At 47.9% G+C, this 18,522-nt stretch overlaps 2 protein-coding genes across 2 annotated transcripts in view; one reads left to right on the plus strand and one right to left on the minus strand.

The window, feature by feature from the left end:
* Positions 1–1,814, plus strand: part of Ryr2 (ryanodine receptor 2) — a 232,881-nt gene extending 231,067 nt beyond the window's left edge. Inside the window, exon 104 of the mRNA XM_090318697.1 lies at positions 285–1,814. Within this exon, the coding sequence (XP_090174823.1) occupies positions 285–380 (96 nt within the window). The 3' untranslated portion in view covers positions 381–1,814. The remainder of the gene's footprint in view (positions 1–284) is intronic.
* On the minus strand, positions 981–17,105 carry Zp4 (zona pellucida glycoprotein 4). Its single transcript, XM_090318698.1, has 16 exons — positions 17,081–17,105; positions 16,740–16,861; positions 16,567–16,660; positions 15,543–15,689; positions 14,659–14,846; positions 14,248–14,345; positions 13,123–13,253; positions 12,734–12,923; positions 12,516–12,660; positions 12,198–12,276; positions 11,219–11,335; positions 10,838–10,948; positions 9,450–9,584; positions 7,173–7,262; positions 6,184–6,304; positions 981–1,191 (listed from the first exon to the last, which is right to left on the minus strand). The coding sequence occupies exons 1-16, from the start codon at positions 17,103–17,105 to the stop codon at positions 981–983; spliced, it is 2,004 nt and encodes a 667-aa protein (XP_090174824.1).
* Positions 17,106–18,522: the final 1,417 nt, after the last annotated feature.

Here is an 18,522-nt window from a genome sequence, read left to right on the forward strand (position 1 = left end):
TCGTTCATCACAAATAGTTAATAGCTTGGATTTGAAGAAGGATATACTACTAATATGTGAAGACTCCTGAAAACCACATACAACAAACCTAATTGTCATTATTTCTGTTATGGTCAAGTTGAACATTTGCGTATGTGTTCGTTAGCAGGAACGGGTGACGTCTGGGATGGTTAGCTTGGCACTGGCCAAGTTCAGGCTTTTCCAGGTCCATGATCACTACAAAGTGGAGTCTCTTTCTCTCTTATCTTTTTGGTAACAGACACACTCTCCTTTGCTGTTTGCAGGAATCGTATGTCTGGAAGATGTATCAAGAGAGATGTTGGGAGTTTTTCCCAGCTGGAGATTGTTTCCGGAAACAATATGAAGACCAGCTAAATTAAACATCTACCTTGACCACGTTGAAACTCCAAACACAACTCGTTTTCCCTCCCTCATTTCCTTCCTTCCCTCCCTCCCTCCCTCCCTCCCTCCTTCCCTTGCACCCACTCTTGGAAACATCTTGCTGATTGTATTTGCCAGTGGTCTGTGCTTTCTGGGAGCATCAGAGTTGATCTTGGAGGACCTGACTGTTTTCCCACCACCTCGTGTATTTTTTTTGAGACATAAAGACTGAAGAAGAATCTAAATCCATACACGGATTCACGGACTTCCCTCTGGGACGAGAACCCTGGTGGACAGTCTACCGTCCCACGTGTAGACTGTTTCTCCCCTGGGTCCTGGGAGACTCCTGGGACCAAGGACCTTCCCAGCCCAGCGTGACAGCCACACTCCCCCGGCCTCTTCATTTCACCATCCGGAAAGGAACTGTGTAAGGGTCCCGAGCACTGTCGCCCTCCGCAGATGGCCGCGGACAGCCGCTGTGACGGAGAATAGTGCCTTACTCTCTGTGGGTTGAGCTATGCAGAAGACACGCGCATGAACAGACGGCTTTATTTTCCTTATGTCAACCTTTTTTTTTTGTTGGTTTGTTTTGTGTTCACTTAGTTCGATTGGTTTTTCTGAGTGGGTTTCTTTTTTCCTTTGGTGGGGAAAGGTAGGAAAGCCTTTTGCACCTCTTTTTGGAAAGGCGGGTGAAATGTGACGGGCTGGAAAGGGGCTCTTCTGGCCAGCTCCTTCACATCCTCCAGCCCCGTCCACTCCTGCTCTTTGTTTTGGTAACGCTCTGAAAGCAGCATTGCAACTTTATGAAATCTTTGTATGAAAACAACAGCAACAAACAACAGCAGCAAAAATAACTGCAAAAAAAACCCCAACCAACCAACCACACGCACACTTTCAAAAGAAATAACTCATTGCATGTGTATTATGCAAGTTTAATTGAACCAAGAAATCTCCAGAAGCAAGTGGAGCAACGTGACAGATCGTCCATGATAATTCCAGTGATCACGTGCCGTGGGTTCATTCACATTCTTGGAGCCAGTGTTGCATCACGTGACATGGGGGGAACCAGAGCGTGGTCGTGGGTTTCCCTCTTTCTTTTGGCCACCTGCTGTCAGCTCCTCCCCAGGGCTTTTTTCCCCCCCCCGTTCCTTTTTTTTCCCCTTTGATATCAAAGTTGAAGCAATAGTCGTTCAGGGATTTTCATCAGCTGCATCATAAAACACGGATGATAATCGAAATCGCTCCATTTCTCTCTTTTTTTCTCTCCATTTTGAGTCCTTTTAAATGTAATGTTAATCTTTACAATTTAAAAAGACAGATTCAGAATGGAAGCAAAACCATTTTGTGAACATTGGAGCTCTTTTATTACCAGTCTGCTTGTTAATTTTAGAATTGTAAAACTGCTCTCTGATTAAACTATTTAACTAACTTTCTCACCCTCTTTCTGCATTTCACTGCTGTTGGCGACTCAGTAAACCATGAGGCTGAACTTGAGGTGGGCGTCAAGTCTGCCCTTAGCCCTTCCATGCTTTCAGACTGGTTAGATAAGCATGCAGCTTTCCCTTGGGTACAGGGGACCTAGCACCACCAGGGAATTGGTCCCCTCCCTGTTCTATCACCGATGATAAAGTGCTCAATAACAGAAACAGGAAAAATCATTCATTCTTGTAGGAAGCTAATTTTATAAATACCTTCTTTGCCCAAGGCAACTTTTGCCCCTTGTCACCATAGAGACCCATTTCCTATCTCAATCTAAAAGAGCAGGGGGTCTGTGAGAGCACTTGAGTACCACATGAGGTGGGCAGCTCACGCCTATAATCCTGGCTGTTCAGGAGGCTGGGATGGGCCAGGAGGAGCGTCTTCCCCTGGAGTTACAGGACAGCCTGAGCAACAAAATTTGCAAGATCTCAACAGAAACTAGTTGGTGGGTGTGAATGACAGTACACATTGTCTCCACTGGAAAGTGTAATCACGTAGGGATTATGGTCCTGGGCAAAAAGTGAGAGACGCTCTTCAGAATTACTGATACACAGGTAGTGGGAAGTGAGAGGCAAAGCTCTGGGTTGATACCACCAAAAACCTAAAACAAAAAACCCCCTTGTATATGTGCTGGGAGCTAAGAACTCCACGTGTATGGTGACATCACCTGAGCTTTTACACCCCGAGGCTTAGCATCTGAGCCAAGGTTCCTTTTCATACCACTTTGATCAGAGGTAGGAATAAAGTTGTCAAGGTCTGAAGTTAGGCCATGATATGCCTAATAGGAAGAAAACAGGTAGCTGAAGAAATCCTCTAAATTCCATGTCCCCATATGAGTTGATTTTTAAATAAGACTCCCCATTCCGTACAGCAGCTATTTCCTCATAGACATGACGTTCCGGGGTGCCTGCAGGCAGGTTCAGGGGTAGGCTGGTGTCACCTCGGGGTTAGTGGGAGAACTGTGCTTTATCAGAAATCAGGCTTGCTGTCTCGATCAGAATGGCATGACAAATAACGGGTTCTTATGCTTGGCAGAGGACAGGAAAGCAGAGTCTTAGGCAAGTTGTTGGCGAAGTATCGTTGGGATTCATTGTCTGCTGTGGCAGGGTGATTCTGGGTGTGAGTCACTGTCTTCACAATGGACCCTTGAAAATGGCTACTTACCACAAAAATAAAAGCTATGTGTCCATTTTAGTTGTGCCATTAAGGAAAGACTTGATATTTCGCTTTACTAGCTAGCCAGTTCCTGTAGAAGCTCTTGATTTTCATGAAGTGTCTGTAAGTCACTTAATTGTGGCTAAAAATGTGTGATTCTATTGGACATATTCATCACAATTGTAATTATTTGGATTTTACTTTTGTTTTCCTTTGTGGCTTTGGGCACCATTCACAGGGACAGCGTTCGGAGACTCAGCTCCTTTGATGAGCGTGTTGGTGATGTTTTGCTGGTAATATCAGGACTAATCTACCATCCTTACCCATGTCAGGGAGGAACCATCTTTTTCTCTATTGTGTTAGAATCAGGGATCAGAGCAAATTCAACTGATGAATAACAGATTTATTTTTTAAGGGATTATTAGTCACTCATGTAACTGAGAGTCAAGACGGATGTGGCTGAAGGCAGCTGCGAGAAGGGACAGGAGGGGATTGGAGACCGGACCGGATTGGGAATGGGTGGCGTAGAGGGACAGCAGAAGGGAAGAAGGGACTTCTGAGAGGAACCAAGGAGACGGAAGGCCATGGTTTTGCCAGTACATGGCTGAGTCCTGTAGTGTCCGGACACCGTACACTCTCGTCTTTTAGAAGAGATGAGAGATGCTCGTAGGGTTGGGATTCAGGATGACTGAGAGCTGTGGAGACTCCATTTTGAGAGGAAATTTTGGAAATATCTCGAAATCATTGTGGTGTCACAGTGGCTTCCTGCCTCTGTGCCATCTTCTTCCATCTAGCATAAATTCCAAGTTTATTTTCTTCTCAGAATTCTTTGAACTGTATATATGGGTACTCCATTAAGCATGGCTAAATCATTCTTGGAGCAATTGTAAAGAAAATAATTGACTTTTTATAGAGCTGGTTGACATTGCAAAATAGTTTAAGACGTAATACTCCTAACACAAGAAATAGCACGTGAACATGTAAGTGCAGATTAATAAAAATTTAAGGCCAAAATGATTGCCAAATTTCTATTCCTATATGCAGCTAGAAGAAAGTTATTTTGTTTATTAGTAATGTAGACTGGCAGAATTGTTTCTCTTTTTGTTCAAAAGAAAGATCCTGGAATGACTACCCAAATAAAAAATGTTATAAGGCTAAATTCCAGAAAGAGCGATGGCTACACACTCATAAAAACAAGTTCCAGTTCATACTTGGCATAAGGATAAGGAAGAAGCAGCTTCCTGGCTGTTCTGGATAAAGTCGACTTGTTGGCGTCTGTGCCTGGCTTTTCTGGCATCCAGCCTGCAGCCAGGATGGATATGACTGTAGTTTATTGGGGCTACTTTGACAGATGGGAGGAGAGCCAAGAAGGAGGAGCAGGAATGTAGACTGAGGCACACATGTGTGGGCCCCATTCAATCAGCTGCCAGGACAGGAGATGAGCTATGTGACACATGTCCCATGAATTTCAACCTAGCTCTACAAATAAGGAGGCCATTATGGGAAGAATCAGCAGGCCTTGGTGACTAGAAGGATGATGGGCTTGACAGTTTTCCTTGTTCTCAACCCTACTGCGAAATGAAAGGCTAAAAGCTACTTGGGAGCTAGGCATCTTGAGTATAAGGACATCGCAACTTCTCATGCTCACTGTTAGTCTTCTCTTGCCTGTTTAAGCAGTTGAAATTCAAAGTCATAAAAGGGCATTAATAAATATTCCAAAAGAATAATTGTTAAAAATGATCAGATCAAAATATATGATATATAGCTTTAAAAAGTTTATAAAGAAAAATGTATGACTTACATGCTTAATTGGTAAAAAAAGGAAATGTTTGAAAATCCACTGTATATGCACCTATATTTAGAAGTTCGAATAATGAAAGGAAATTGAACTCAAAAGTAAGGAAAAGGGGATATAATGATAGAAGAAAATGAGCAAAGCCCCAAATTGGTTCCTTGTAAAGAGGATAAAACTTTCACAAATTATATTCTAAACTGAACTTGAGAAAGCCCCAAAGATATAAAAGCATAAAAGAATAAAAGTAAGACTCTCATTAGGAACAACACATATTTAAAGGATAACAAGTATTTTGTACAAGATGACAATAAGCTTGGCAGCTTTGTTTTTCTAAAATGAAACAATCTTTGAAAGCAATATACCAAACCAACAAGTTAAATTAAAATTATGAAAGGCTCTGTGATTGAATTTGTTTGTTTTAGTTTAGAAACAGTTTCCTCCAGAGAGCTTTACTGATGAATTTCTATTGAAATGTGTTCTTATTTCAAGTGGCCTTTTTTTCTTCTCCTTGTACGAGGAGAATATTTTTTATAGTGCGAAGGGGTCAGCCATGAGAGAAAGCAGTCCTTGACCGTGTGATTTTTTTTTAACTGGGGCAGGCAGTTGACGTGACATGGAGAATTCTGACTTCGGTTTGGTGGTTATATTGTGTGACATAGCTTGTCCTCTGAGAAGGGAGAGGATAAGCATTAGGCTGCAGACAGTTCACCATTGAGCTGCATCACGAGAGAAAGCAGTCCAAGGAAGGCAGGAAGAAAACAGAGTTCCATAGAAACAATGCCGAAGCCAACACCACCCTCAGGAGACTGAGGCTTGGACTTCATCAGAAGCCAGCCATGCAACTTTTCCTGCGCATGAAAGACTGCCATCACTGTCCCAGCTCCTTGACGGGGACTTTTCTGTTTCGCGGAATGAGACATTTCTGAGTAGATACTGCTAGAGACAGATGACAAGCCCCCAGCCACCGTTAAGGCAGAAGTCAGGAGCAGTGGAAGCACACAGAATGGTCAACAGAGCAAAATTTTGTTGAAACAAGAGCAAAACGGGGTGGGGGGGGGAGCGTGGCCTAGTGGTAGAGTGCTTGCCTAGCATGCACAAAGGCCGGGGTTTGATTCCTCAGTACCACATATGTAGAAAAAGTGTCAGAAGTGGTGCTGTGGCTCAAGTGGTAGAGATCTAGCCTTTAGGAAAATTCTGAGGATAGTGTCCAGGCCCTGAGTTCAAACCCCAGGACTGGCAGAAAAAAAAATCAAAAGGAATCCTCTGAGGAAACCTGAGCCCAGAGCCTCAAGCGCTCGAGTCCTAGGCATTTCCGAGGCTATCTTGGAAGGGACTGGGTGGATGAATGCTGACTTACTGGGCTTGGAGCTGACCTGACTCCTGGGGGAGGGAGCTCTCCGTGGTCCTGAAGGCCGCCCAGCCTCGCATGGCAGCCGTGAGCCCTCTCTGACAGCAGGTGGAGCAACAGCAGGGCCAGGGAGAGCCCAGCACAGCCTGTGTGGTGCCAGGGGCAGAGGGATGCCTCCCTGGATGTCAGGAGTGCAGAGAATCTGGCAAGGCCTATTTGGTGCCACCACTGGTTTGTGCTGGAGTACCAAGTCCTGCTTCCATGGAATTGTCCCACAACCATGTCACATCACATTGAGATAATCAGGCTGCTTAATTGAAGGAAATAGATAAATGAACATAGGACAGGAACATCATGATGGCATGCATGACCTACGTTATACACTTCTGATTTGATCACTTCTCAATTCTGAACTAACTTCTTTTTCCCTGTGCTTTATTAAAAAAAACATTGCATTCAACCTGCAAAACATAAATCTTGATGAAGTTGAATGACTGTATCAGTCAATAATTTATATAAAACGCTCCGAAGTTTTACAATCTGAAGGAAATGTTCTAAACATGATGAGTTTTATGTTTTAAAAAAATTAAAAAGAACATTTCAGCTGGGGGCAGTGACTTCTAGCTACGCAGGAGGCTGAGATCTGAAGATTGCAGTTCAAAGCCAGCGAGGGCACTAAAGTTCATGAGACTTATCTCCAATTAACCATCAGAAAACCCAAAGTGGTGCTCAAGGGGTAGGGTGGTATCCTTGAGCCGAAGAGCTCAGGGACAGGCTCAGAGTTCAAGTCCCTTGACCAACAAAACAAAAAACATTGCAAGGACTCCCTGTTATTGGAAACCTTGAAGTGTAATGTGTTCCAGAGGTTAAGATTTTCTGGCTGCTTCAATAATGTGAATTTCCTCTCATTTCAAAAGAATTCATTTTTGGTTTGGAAAATGAGAGAAGGGCTAACTTAGACATGTTGAGATGTTCCGTTCCTAAGCTTTTGGATTGTTTTAGCAGACAGCGTACCCGATTCTCCACCAAAGGTGGAGGAAAGGGCCATGCCAACATCTGGAAGCTCAGATCGGAGTTTCCAGCACTGAGGCTGGCGTGGGTGACCTAGCAAGACTCAGTATCAGAAAAATGTGAAAATCAAGTGATGGTTGTGAATGATTATGAATTTCAGGAATCTCATGCTTCACAACGTACTTCGTAGTTCTATTCGTTCTAGAGACTTGAGAGATTTGTCAGGGTGCCTACAATCCTGACCTTATTTATTCTTGTAAATAAAAAGGCATCCCAGCCCTAGTCATTCAGCTGATACTTACCAAGGTTCCCACTGACAGACACTAGGCCAGGTATTGTGAGCCCAGGAGGCAAATAAAACATCACGTAGTAGATTTCCTCGTGCACGTAAAGGCTGTTTTCTCCTCTGTTTCTAATGAGAGTAAGACCCTAATGCCCCTCGCCTGCACTTGAGCGTTGTTCACATGGCCTTTGTCTTCATCACGTGTCTCTACCCATAGTCCTTCATTAGTAAGCCAAGTGCCTTGACCTTGCATGGCATCCTTGATTAAAAATATGATTGTGAAGGTGATATGCAGAGGGATTACAGTTACTTGAGTCAAATAATGACTACATTTCTTTTTTGAACAGCAAATCTCCTCTCTGTTTCTCCAAGTACATCATGTATATAGATATTTTTTTAGGAGTCTAAACCAGTACCAGGTGTGAATGTATTTAAGGTTTGGGATTAAGTAAGAAAGCTTTCCCATGTGACCGCCACCCTCAGTGTGTGTGTGTGTGTGTGTGTGTGTGTGTGTGTGTGTGTGTGTGTGTGTGTGTGCGCGTGCGCGCGTGCCTCTGTACGATATTTCCATTTGGAACACCAGAGAAGTCTTGTAGCCTTTTCCATCCAATTACCATTATTTTATAGGCTGGTGATTTCTAGAAGATTCTCTTATGCCCCTTCCTATAAGTTCTCTATTTTCACACCTGCTCTGTATGTGCCCAATCAATAAGACAATAATCAGCTGCTTTTAAAAGTCCCTCCGTGAGCATTTAGCAGTGATCACATTTGTAAACAAATTCCAGCCTCAGTTTCCCTGCAAGCCTTACAGAATGTGTCCCTTCTCCTATTTCCCTCTTTCCCCTTCTCCCCCCCCCGACCATATTTCCTGTCATTGTCCAGCTCAGCCTGAATTTTTTTTACTGCCTTTCTAACCTGGCAGCCACAAAGGTTAAATGTATGAGGCATTATTAGAGGAGGAGAGAAAAATCACAGCATTCTTTCCTGCTCCATCATTTTTATTGAGTTGCAGCCAAATATCCATAGCTTGTTATCAAATCAGTAATGCACAAAAATGTGCCCTTAGCACAGGCTCCTTGACAATATATGAGTTTCAAGCCCTAAAATAAACCTTCTGAATCACTTGTGTTCCTTGATGCCACAACCTTCCTTGGCTGTCTTCCAACACTATGTCTTCTCTCTTGCTTCCTGTTCTAGCTAAAGATGGCTCTTGTTACAAATGTCCTTCTCTAAGTCTGGTCCTACCTCCAGTGTCGTGTCCTGAACCAAAACCTGACCTGTGAAATGAGCTCTGTGTGGATGCAAGCACTTTCCTGTCTCTGACCTTCCTTCCAGCCCCTGGGACACCATCTTCACTCAGATCAGCCCGCTCTCTTAGATCGGATGGACAATGTAACGCTCGTTCTCCTCCAGAAAAGGGAGGATAATAGAAAGGCTATTTAAGCTTTAAGCTGCATCTTTTGAAGCTGGTATTTTACTTGTGATTCTTTTAATGCCACCTACTCTTTCTAAAAGCATTCTGACAGAGCAATCACGGTAGTTGAAAACTACGACCACAGCCACATGCCTAGCGCACACACGGTAACTTGTCCCCCGCTCTGTGGGCGGGATGGTTGTTTTTTTTCCCCTCAGGGTAATGCATAGAGATGGTTCACTAGCATAGATGTGGCAGTCATGCTTTATCCCCTGGTCTCTGCAAACCTCCCTCTGTCAGTAAGCAAGAGTGTCATTCTTCCCCTGTCATCAGCCAGACAAGAACTGGATTTCTGGTTTTACATCCTGGCCTAGCTTAGCAGATTGTTATTTCCTCTTGCTTTTCAGATACATGATGTCCACAACATGATGAGCATAGAAATCGGCACTCTGCCTTCTGACACCTTGCATATTTAAATAGTTTAAATAATTTTTAACATGGAGAATGTAGGAACATGCTCTAGGTGAGTCACATTCAGGGCCCTTCAGAAACCTGCACGAAGAGAATTTTCCCAGGTACCAACCATTTTGTAAGGCAGGTCCCACTGCCCCCGTCACCCTGGCTGTCTTCACACAACAGGTGTCAGAGGCGGCTACAGGAGGTGGCCAGTGTGCATTGGGCTGGGACACAGTTCCGATGATGCTTTGTAAGGAGTCATCTCAGTCACAGTGACACAGTCATGACCCTGCCTGACCCTCCACCCCTCCTTAAGCTGATCACATGGCAGTTTCAAAATCAAGTTCCAGTAAACTGGCGGAGTTGTGTAGTGCCATGTGAAATAATCCACAGTAGTGGTCTGTCATTCTGGAAATCACTACTTGCTTTTCAAGCTTCAGCACGAAATAAGCAGCCCTTGTTAATTCCAAGCTTCGGTTGGTAATGCGTGCATGCTTCTCCATACTAGAGGACTTTAGGCAGGGTAAGGGGATCTGAGAAACTACACTAGGAAGAAGTTTCTAAAAAGGTAGATAACATGTACATAATTGTGCCTGCAGTGCCTTATTCTGAGCCTTGTACATCCACATGAGCTTCTTTCAGCTCTGAGTACTGTCCTCCGTCAGTTATGGAGCTGCCTCCTGGCTTTTCATACCTTTCCAGGCAAGAGTTTTATGCTTTTCTCCCATGGCTAGCTTCAGATCATGATCCTTCTCCATTCCTTCTTCACATCTGGGGTTACAGGGATGAGTGAGTCAACTCTCAACTAAGGCTCTTTCTAGTAAGAACCTAAGCCAGCTCCAGCTAATCAAACTTGCTCAGATGGTTTGAGTCAGTGTTCTAGAAGTTGGGTTTTTGGATGATGCGAGGTTTGACTGATTGTAAAACCACGCAAACCATGGAGGTGGTTAGAAATGCAAGCTTCCATCTTAGTTCCAAGTCTACTGAGTAAACCCTGGGAGTACATTTTTTTTTGAGTTGTGGTTTGAGCTCAGGGTCTCATCCATTTGAGGGTCATGGTCTGCTGTGGAGCTACACATCCAGCTCTGCTTGATCAAGACAGGCTCTCACTTATGTGACCTGGACTTCCCTGCCTCAGCCTCCAGTGGCTCTGGAGGTTCTGCTGCCCAGCGAAGAGCACAGACCAGCAGTCTAGAACATTCTTACATCCCTGCAGACTAGCTCTGTGCTCTGGGATTCCTCTTGTGGGTTTGTGCTATACTCTTGTTGACTTTTATAAAACATGAGCTATTTTGTTCCAGATTTTTTATATATCTAATATATACATTATAGTATCCTAGGTAGTAGAGTTGGAATACCAAGATGTCACATACTGTCATTTTTTTGGCTAGGGTACAATGCTGGTCTGAGCTGGCAAGACCAAAATACCCAAGGCTCCTCTTAGAATATCCGAGAAGAGACAGGCTCAGTACATGGTAGGCATACAGTCTGGTTTTATTTAACATATTTGGTTACAGTAGCTCCTCTGTTTTCTGAGAGCCAGGAAGGACACACACAAGGCCCCTATGATGATTAAGGAGCCAGAAATTCCTGCCACCCACAGAGTTGGGGAATCTGCAGGTACGCCTGGAAGACAGGAAAGAAGGTTATTGTGTGTGGAAATGTGCCGAGTGATTCTTTGTGGGCCAGCCTCTCTCAGTCTCGGGAAGACTAGAAGGGGCAGGAGCCAGCAAGGAAGCAGCTCTGCTTTCTTTGGTTTTGGATGTGAAGTCTCACACCAAAGCTCTGGCTGGCTTCGAGCAACTAGCTCTCTCCTGCCTCTGCCTCCCCGGCCCTGAGATCTCAGGACCCACCACGAAGTACCTTTGTTTTGGACTCCGTGCTCTTTCCACTCACCGAAGAATTTGCTCATCTCCTCAGAAGCGTCCTTAGCAGCTGCCTCAAGAATCATGGGACCCTTGCTAGAAATGCTGGTTGTACTATTTTCAAAATAGAGGCCAGATGTCCCTTTTCCTAGTGGAGAGAGAAACACGAGTCATTGGTTAGAACTTTTGTACACTCACAGGAATAGGTAGGGTTAAGGTACAAGGTCATGGTACACCTTACAGAAATCTCACATGGGTGTGGTTAGTACAAACTTGAGCAAGCTATGAGGAGATGTAGCTAACAGATACGTCCATTCCTCCAGATCTAAGTACACAGAGATCTGTATCTTAGGGGAGGAATAGCTAGGAAAACAGGCAGTGTGGGAACAGAGCTGTTTGAATCCTGCTTCTATGAAGTCTGTTACAGCATCTTGAAAGTCTCAAATTTAGTCCCTTACAAGTGGGGTAATAGACAGCTTCACAGTAGGGTAAACAGTTACTGGGCAAGACACAACTATTTCAGTTTATGGCATGTTTTGTTTTTGCAGTAGAAGGACCTCCAAAGGTTTGGGCCTGAAGATGGGTGAGGTAGGGGTGTGTGTGTGTGTATGGGTGAGGTAGGGGTGTGTGTGTACACATGCACGTAAAACTCTAGGCCATGACTTGGATACACATTAACATCTTTGTTGCAGAATTGTCTTTCTACCGTCTAGTTCCTCTGTAGACATTTACTTTAGGGATCTGGCTAACTACAAATGTCACTGTAAGACAGAGACTGTAGCCCGATTTGCCTTAAGAGTTCCGTCAGTCTATGTGGGAAAAGGTCTTCATGTTGAATTATAGGAGTATTTATAGCTTGTATTGTACAAGGCCTGGGATCCCGGGAACCTGGGCGTCTGTTTTAGGGCAGTGTAAGCACATGGGGAAGCTGGACTAGTAAGAGGACTTGGGTCCAGTCACTCGGCTACAGCTAGAGACTCGCAGTAGACGTGGGTGGCCGTGGTACTCACGGCTGGACACAGGGCAGGTAGGCTGGCAGGACGGTGTTTCTGCAGGCTGGCAGATGGCGGTGCTGCAGTGCAGGTACACCTGAAAGCCAGGAGGATGGGCATGTAGCCAGGCCATAGGTCTCCCCAGGCATCCAGCTGAGAGTGAAAGTCATCAGATCCCCTTCACACGCCCGTGGGGATGCCACGATGGCTGTGAACTAGAATCCACGTGGCCCAGGTCAGGGGGACCCAGGTTGCTGCGAGGCACATGCAGCCGGGGGCAGGACTGCCAGGACAGCTCCCCACCCTGCCGAGGAATGGAAGGAACGGAGCTCACACCTGGCCACGGAGGGCCTTCTCTGCCCCGGTGGAGTTGGTGAAGCTGAAGGTGGAGATGCTGAAGCGCTGGTGGTGCGCGGGGAGGTTCACGGCTGCGTGGACGGGAATCCGCCGTGTCTCGTAGTCGTCTCCGGCATAGGGGCATCTGTGGCAGGGGACCAGCCGTCAGGACGCACCCTGGCCCGGGCTCCGCGCCCCTGCGTGGAAGAGCCACTCACCCTGCCACCAGGATGGGCCACTGCTGCGGGTGCCGGGGGCTGGGACCTGGGGTGGCCCAGCAGTGCAGCAGCTGCAGCCCCAGCTGGGGGTCTGTCCTGTGCAGGACAGAGGCCTCCACGAAAACAGGGTCCCGGAGCCACCTCACCACGGGGTAGTCACGCCCGGAGTAGAAGGAGCTGTAGCTTTCATCTGCGGAGAGCCCTGAATCAAAGGGCCATCGGTCCCCCCCCAAGACCCCTCCACCCCCCAGACCCTCTCCACCCCATCCCTGCACCCTCCAGACCCCTCCACCCCTCCCCTCCCCTCCATCCTCAGTCAACTGTGCTGTTACCCAGCTAGGGCTGCCATGCCCAGCCGAAGGCCAGGTCTCTGACTTCTGCGTCCTTACCCTTGGCAATCCGCAGCTCTAGGGTGAGGGGTCCTGGCCGGATCTGAGCAGGCGGTGGTGACACAGTGTACACCCGGATGTCAACTGGGAGCTTGTCACTGTTCACAGAATAGCTACAGCCAACTCGGAGTCTACAGGAGGTGAAGAAAAGGCTAAATTCTGCCAGTTGGCTGGGATTGATGGGCTCCTTCCTCTCATTTTAACTCCTGGGTAGTGAGTTAAGTGCTAGGTGCATCCGTCCTTGGAGTTATTTCAGTTGGGCTGAGGTGGGTTAAGAGTATGTACCTTTGTAGTTAAGAAACCACGGAACCATGAGACGGGTTTCTGCTGCAGAGGTGATCAAGGTAAAGCTTAGAAGTAACTTCATATGAAGAGTGAACATCGTTGTAGAAGTCCAGGAGGCAGTGGAGCAGCTGACAAAAGGATGAGGATGAGGCCACCAGAGGAGGAAGAAGAGAAAGAGGAGGAGGAGGAGGAGGAGGAGGAGGAGGAAGAGGAGGAAGAAGAGGAAGAAGAGGAAGAAGAGGAAGAAGAGGAAGAAGAGGAGGAGGAGGAAGAGGAGGAGGAAGAGGAGGAGGAAGAGGAGGAGGAAGAGGAGGAGGAAGAGGAGGAGGAAGAGGAGGAGGAAGAGGAGGAGGAAGAGGAGGAGGAAGAGGAGGAGGAAGAGGAGGAGAGGCCACCAAAGGAGAAGGAGGCCACAAGAGGAGGAGGACGCTGAGGCCCCAGAGAGCCCTCAGCCTGGGGCTGAGAGATGGTTAAATGAGGCAGTGAGAGTTTGAATCCAGTCCGGGAAGGAAATGGGACCTGCTTTATACAGGGCCCTGAAGGTTCTCGTCATGCTACGGAAAGACCAGAAACTTCTTATTGGGAGATCTAGCAAGGTCTTCAAGGGCTTCTTCTGGCCTCAGCAAGGACAAGGGAAGTGAAAGGGAGGGTACAGACAGGACAGGGCCAACAGAGGAGCAGAGATGCCGGGGAGTTGAGGCTGGGGTGATGTTGGTGGCAAGAGGATGTAAACAGTGGTTGCCAAGGTCTGTGAAAGGCAGCAGACAGCAGCGTCTCCTGGGGCTGATAAGCATTCTGTAGGCTGGAGGTTCACCCCAGGTCAAGGTCAACAGACATCACCTGAAGTCACTGTCTCGGGTGATGGATCCGTAGCCCCAAGCTTGCACTTCTCTGGTGGCAGCAAGCTCATTTTCATACACAGCCTGGTCTCCAGTGATCTGCAAGGGAGAATCAAAACAAGGCTGCCCTTTCACCTGCTGGATGCCCTGGTCCTCGGCAGGCCCCCTGACTGCTCAGCTGGGTCCCGTGTCCCCTTCTCCAGATGGCCGGAGCTCGGGCTTCATGGCCTTGCAGGCAGACTGATATCTGGGTCTTCTCTGCAGCTTGTTAGGAAGCTGTGTCTCAGCTACACACACAGGGGGATTCAGAATCCTCCGAGGACACGTCGTCCTGGCCTGAGTACCAACAGAGCAGCGTCCGGGCTGCCCTCCCCATCTCCGGGGCATCAAGAGAGCCGAGGGCCATTCTTACCCGTCTTGTGGTCCCACAGGAAGTGAAGGGGAACCGGAAGAGGACGAAGGTCCGAGTGGTGAGCACAGGGCCACACCCACTGTCGTTCCTGAAGACCAGGCGCACCGAGTCCACGCGCAGGGGAGGCGATGCCACACGGGTGGACACGGCGATGGAGAAGCGGCCCTCCGGGGAGCAGTGCGTAGTCACTGCAACAACAGACGCTGTGAGCCCGGCTTAGACCCTTGATCCACACACAAGTCGGTTGCCAGGGATCCCGTTCCTGCATGCTGGGTGGGATTCGATCCAAGGGCTGACCCCGGAGCAGGTTCAGCTGTCCACTCTGCCCGCTTGGGGTGGTCCGTCCTCACTGTGTGACCTGAAGCCAAGGTTTGTTTGACCCTCGGCCTTGAGTATCCTAGGGAGGGGTGAGGCACCTGGCCCCTGCGCTGTGGGCACTCAGCTGGATTGGCCTCCAGAGCCCTTCAGGGCAGGGGTTTTGTTAGGAAACCTCAGAGGCACAGTTGGGTGCTGGTCAGATCAGCGGTTTGTCACCTTAGACATTTGGAATTAGGACTCCAACTTAATCAGCCTCCAAAGTCGTTATTCTTTGGGGGAAAATTTCTTCTTTCTCCAGCCATTAACAATACCTGGCACCTAAATGTCATTTGTTGAAGAAGGTGTTTAAGGGGTGCTGGTTTTTATGTTTTCATTCTGGGAAAAACAGCCAGCAGAAGGCCATAGAAAGCCCGATTCTGTAGAGGCCCTGGGTTCCAGCTGGCATTGCTCACACACGTTCTGTATGTTACACCTTCTGAGCAAAGCTGCCCCTCCTCTGGTTTCATAGAAGGCCCTTGATTCCCCCCTCCCTCAGTTTAGCCTCAGAGACAGGGGAGCTCATGTACCTCGGTTTCCATAGTAACAGGAGCTCCCTTCTTCTTTGGAGCTGTAGCAACAGCCCAGCTCCTCACAGTCTTCCCGGGAGATGGACGAGGGGCCACAGAGCAGTCTGTCCTGGGCCTTCACCGAATCACACACACGAGCCTCCAGAACTGGGGGGTGAGGAGAAGAACAAGCTAGAAACAGGCTGGTGGTAGTTATTGTACTTCAGCATGGGTTCCTAGACTTACAAACCACAGTAATAGGTCTGTCCAAGTAATAAGCCATGCATTTTCAAGAGAAGGTTCACCGTAAGCGACCTTGTAAGAGACTCTTAAACCAGTCCTTTCTGCTGCAGGAGAATCCCACAAGAGTAGTTGTCATGACCCTTTCGTCTTTAGAGAGTCTTCTCAAGCTTGCCTCAGCTGTGTTTTCAAGCAGTCCAGGTGCTGGCGGCTCACACCTGCATTCCCAGCTACTCAGAAAGCTGAGATCTGAGGACTTCAGAAAAGTCTGAGATTCTTATCTTCCATAAGCTACTCAGAAAAAGCCAGAAATGGTGCCGTGGCTCAAATGGTAGAGCACTAGCCTTAAGTCAAAGAAGCTTAGGGAACTAATCCCAAGCCCTGAGTTCAAGCCCCAGCACATTAGAAGCAAAATTCCACAGGACTGGACTGGGTGTGGAAGCGTGGGGTGGGGCCTGGTGGTGACTTGCGCAGTGGAGCTCACCCGACTCCATTTTGACTAGCAAGGCGGTAGGAAGAGCAGGTGCTAAGCCTGAATCTGTTCCAGCTATGAGGTCGGTCTCTAAATCTTCAGGCAAGTTTTCTCTCAAGTTCACACCCCTCCCAGTGCCCCAGTGGAATCATCCAGTGGTCCCCAGAGGTTGAGGGAAGGGAAGTCAATCTCAGGGCAGAGGGAATCAGAAATGGTTCGTCATGAGTTTCAGGTGTGGCTGCAGGGAGCGGGTAGGGAGACCCAGGGGAACACTCCAGATTCCTGGCAGCCCCACCCCACACAGAGCCTGAGCTCACAGCCTGACCGACATACCCATCGGACACCGGAACACTTTCCTCTCGCTGGCCACTGTGGGTGCATCCAAATCTGGTCCTTGCACGTCGACTACGAAGGTGTGGTAGGAGCCCTGCGGAGACATGATTCCAGAGTCAGCCTGGGGACGGGAGGAGTCGGCCCTGGAACCCACATGCCCGAGGCTGACTCACCCAGGGACTGATGAGACAGCTGCTGTAGGTGGCTTCCAGTACCACAGAGCCACCAGGACCCTCCGTCACCCAGATGCCACAGTCGGAGTCATTCTGCAGCCTGCGCTGTGCCCCGTGTCTGTCTAGGGGAAGGATGGGAAAGGCACCTGGCTGAGCCACACGGACACCTTAGGCCCCAGGGCCCGCCTCCACGGCCAGGGCTGTCAGCTGCAGAAGGACTCTGTTTGGGATGGTCGGCTTGGTCCACCAGAACCACAGAGTTTGTTAGAGGAGGGAGCGGTCGGCTCAAGCTGCAGTGTAGCTGTAAGCAGAAGAGGCTACGCCAGGGCCCCCAGACTTACCCCAAAGCACGGGGCTCGCCGCCATCTGGCTGTGGTTTATAGTAAGTGTTAAACCGTGCAGCCCGCAATGGAGCCTAAGAGGGCCGCCTGCCGGCGCTGGCACACGCTGGCCCCTCCAGGAAAGAGACAGCGGAAGACAGAGCAAGGTAAGCCAAAGCCACCGCATGGCGCCCGGAGAAACTTCACCTGGCCTGGGTAGCCCTCCCCCCCCCACAGCCACCAGGCCCCTGTGCTGGGAGTTGCCTTTATACACAGAAGGACGCCGTGGCTTCACACGCCTGGCTTTACAGCTTGCAGGTGGAAGGCGGTTGCAGACGTGGGTCTTGAGGTATTTGCAGCTGTGTTGCTTCAGGCAATCACAACCCAAGTGGTCTCCAAAGATGCACTTAGCTTCGGAAAGCCTTCTCCAGGTTTGGCGTATTGAATATTCACACCTGTTCTCAAGGACTAAGTGAGAAGTTCTACATGAAATGCCTGGGGTTTGCAGTGACTGCTCAGACAAGCCGGTCCCTGGAAGGACCCTTCTCATCCAGAGCTCATCCCCGATGAGAAGTCACTGAGCAAATGGAAAATTTAAATCTGATTCTTGAGAAAATCCCACCCCAGTCATCTCTTCTTGACCAATCAACCCCAGGGCTTCCAGCTGGCCAGATGGTCTGTGAGGGTCTTAGCTGGGATCCTAGGGGGAAATGCGGTTACAGATTAATCTCTCAAGCTAGTTCTTCTTCAAGGCTATTTAATTGTATCATTTCTGCTTCAGGTATGTTTTCATGAAGATGAGGGGGTTTCTTCTTTCATTTTTGTGGGATTGCATATGTACAAAGACCATTAGGATTCAACTTGCGTGAGATGTCTCAGAACTTCACAGCCCAGTGTCCCAGTGAGATTTACTAAGACCACATAGTCAAAAAGCAGAGTGGCCATTGTGTGTGTGTGTGTGTGTGTGTGTGTGTGTGAATGTGTGTGAATGTGTGAATGCCTGCAGGCAGTATAGAGGCCTGGTGGTGTGGACATTGACAGGGTCTCTCTCTCTCTCTCTCTCTCTCTCTCTCTCTCTCTCTCTCTATATATATATATATATATATATATATATATATATATATATATTTCTATCATGTGGTTCCGGCCTACTTACAACTTCTGTGAAGAGAAGACAAGGCCGGCTGATGGCCTGACAGTGACACATGGCAAGCTTGAGACCAGCAGGTATTGCGGCTCCACTGATTGGCCTTTCACTTGGATATGGGTGGAGAAAGCTAATGTTATGTCTCCACCCCCTTAATAAGAACAAGGGCCCCTAAGGAAAATGTATCCTGCTTTATCATTTGCTTAGAAAGTGAAAAATAAACCTTTCTATGAAATGTGGTTTGAGAAAAAATATCCCTTAGGTTTATTACAAAGGCCACTTAAAAGGACAAGACAGTGGGTAAAGGCGTCATGCA

The sequence above is a fragment of the Megascapheus bottae genome, chromosome 26, assembly GCF_031878675.1.
Source record: "Megascapheus bottae isolate mThoBot1 chromosome 26, mThoBot2.hap1, whole genome shotgun sequence".
NCBI lineage: Eukaryota > Metazoa > Chordata > Mammalia > Rodentia > Geomyidae > Megascapheus > Megascapheus bottae.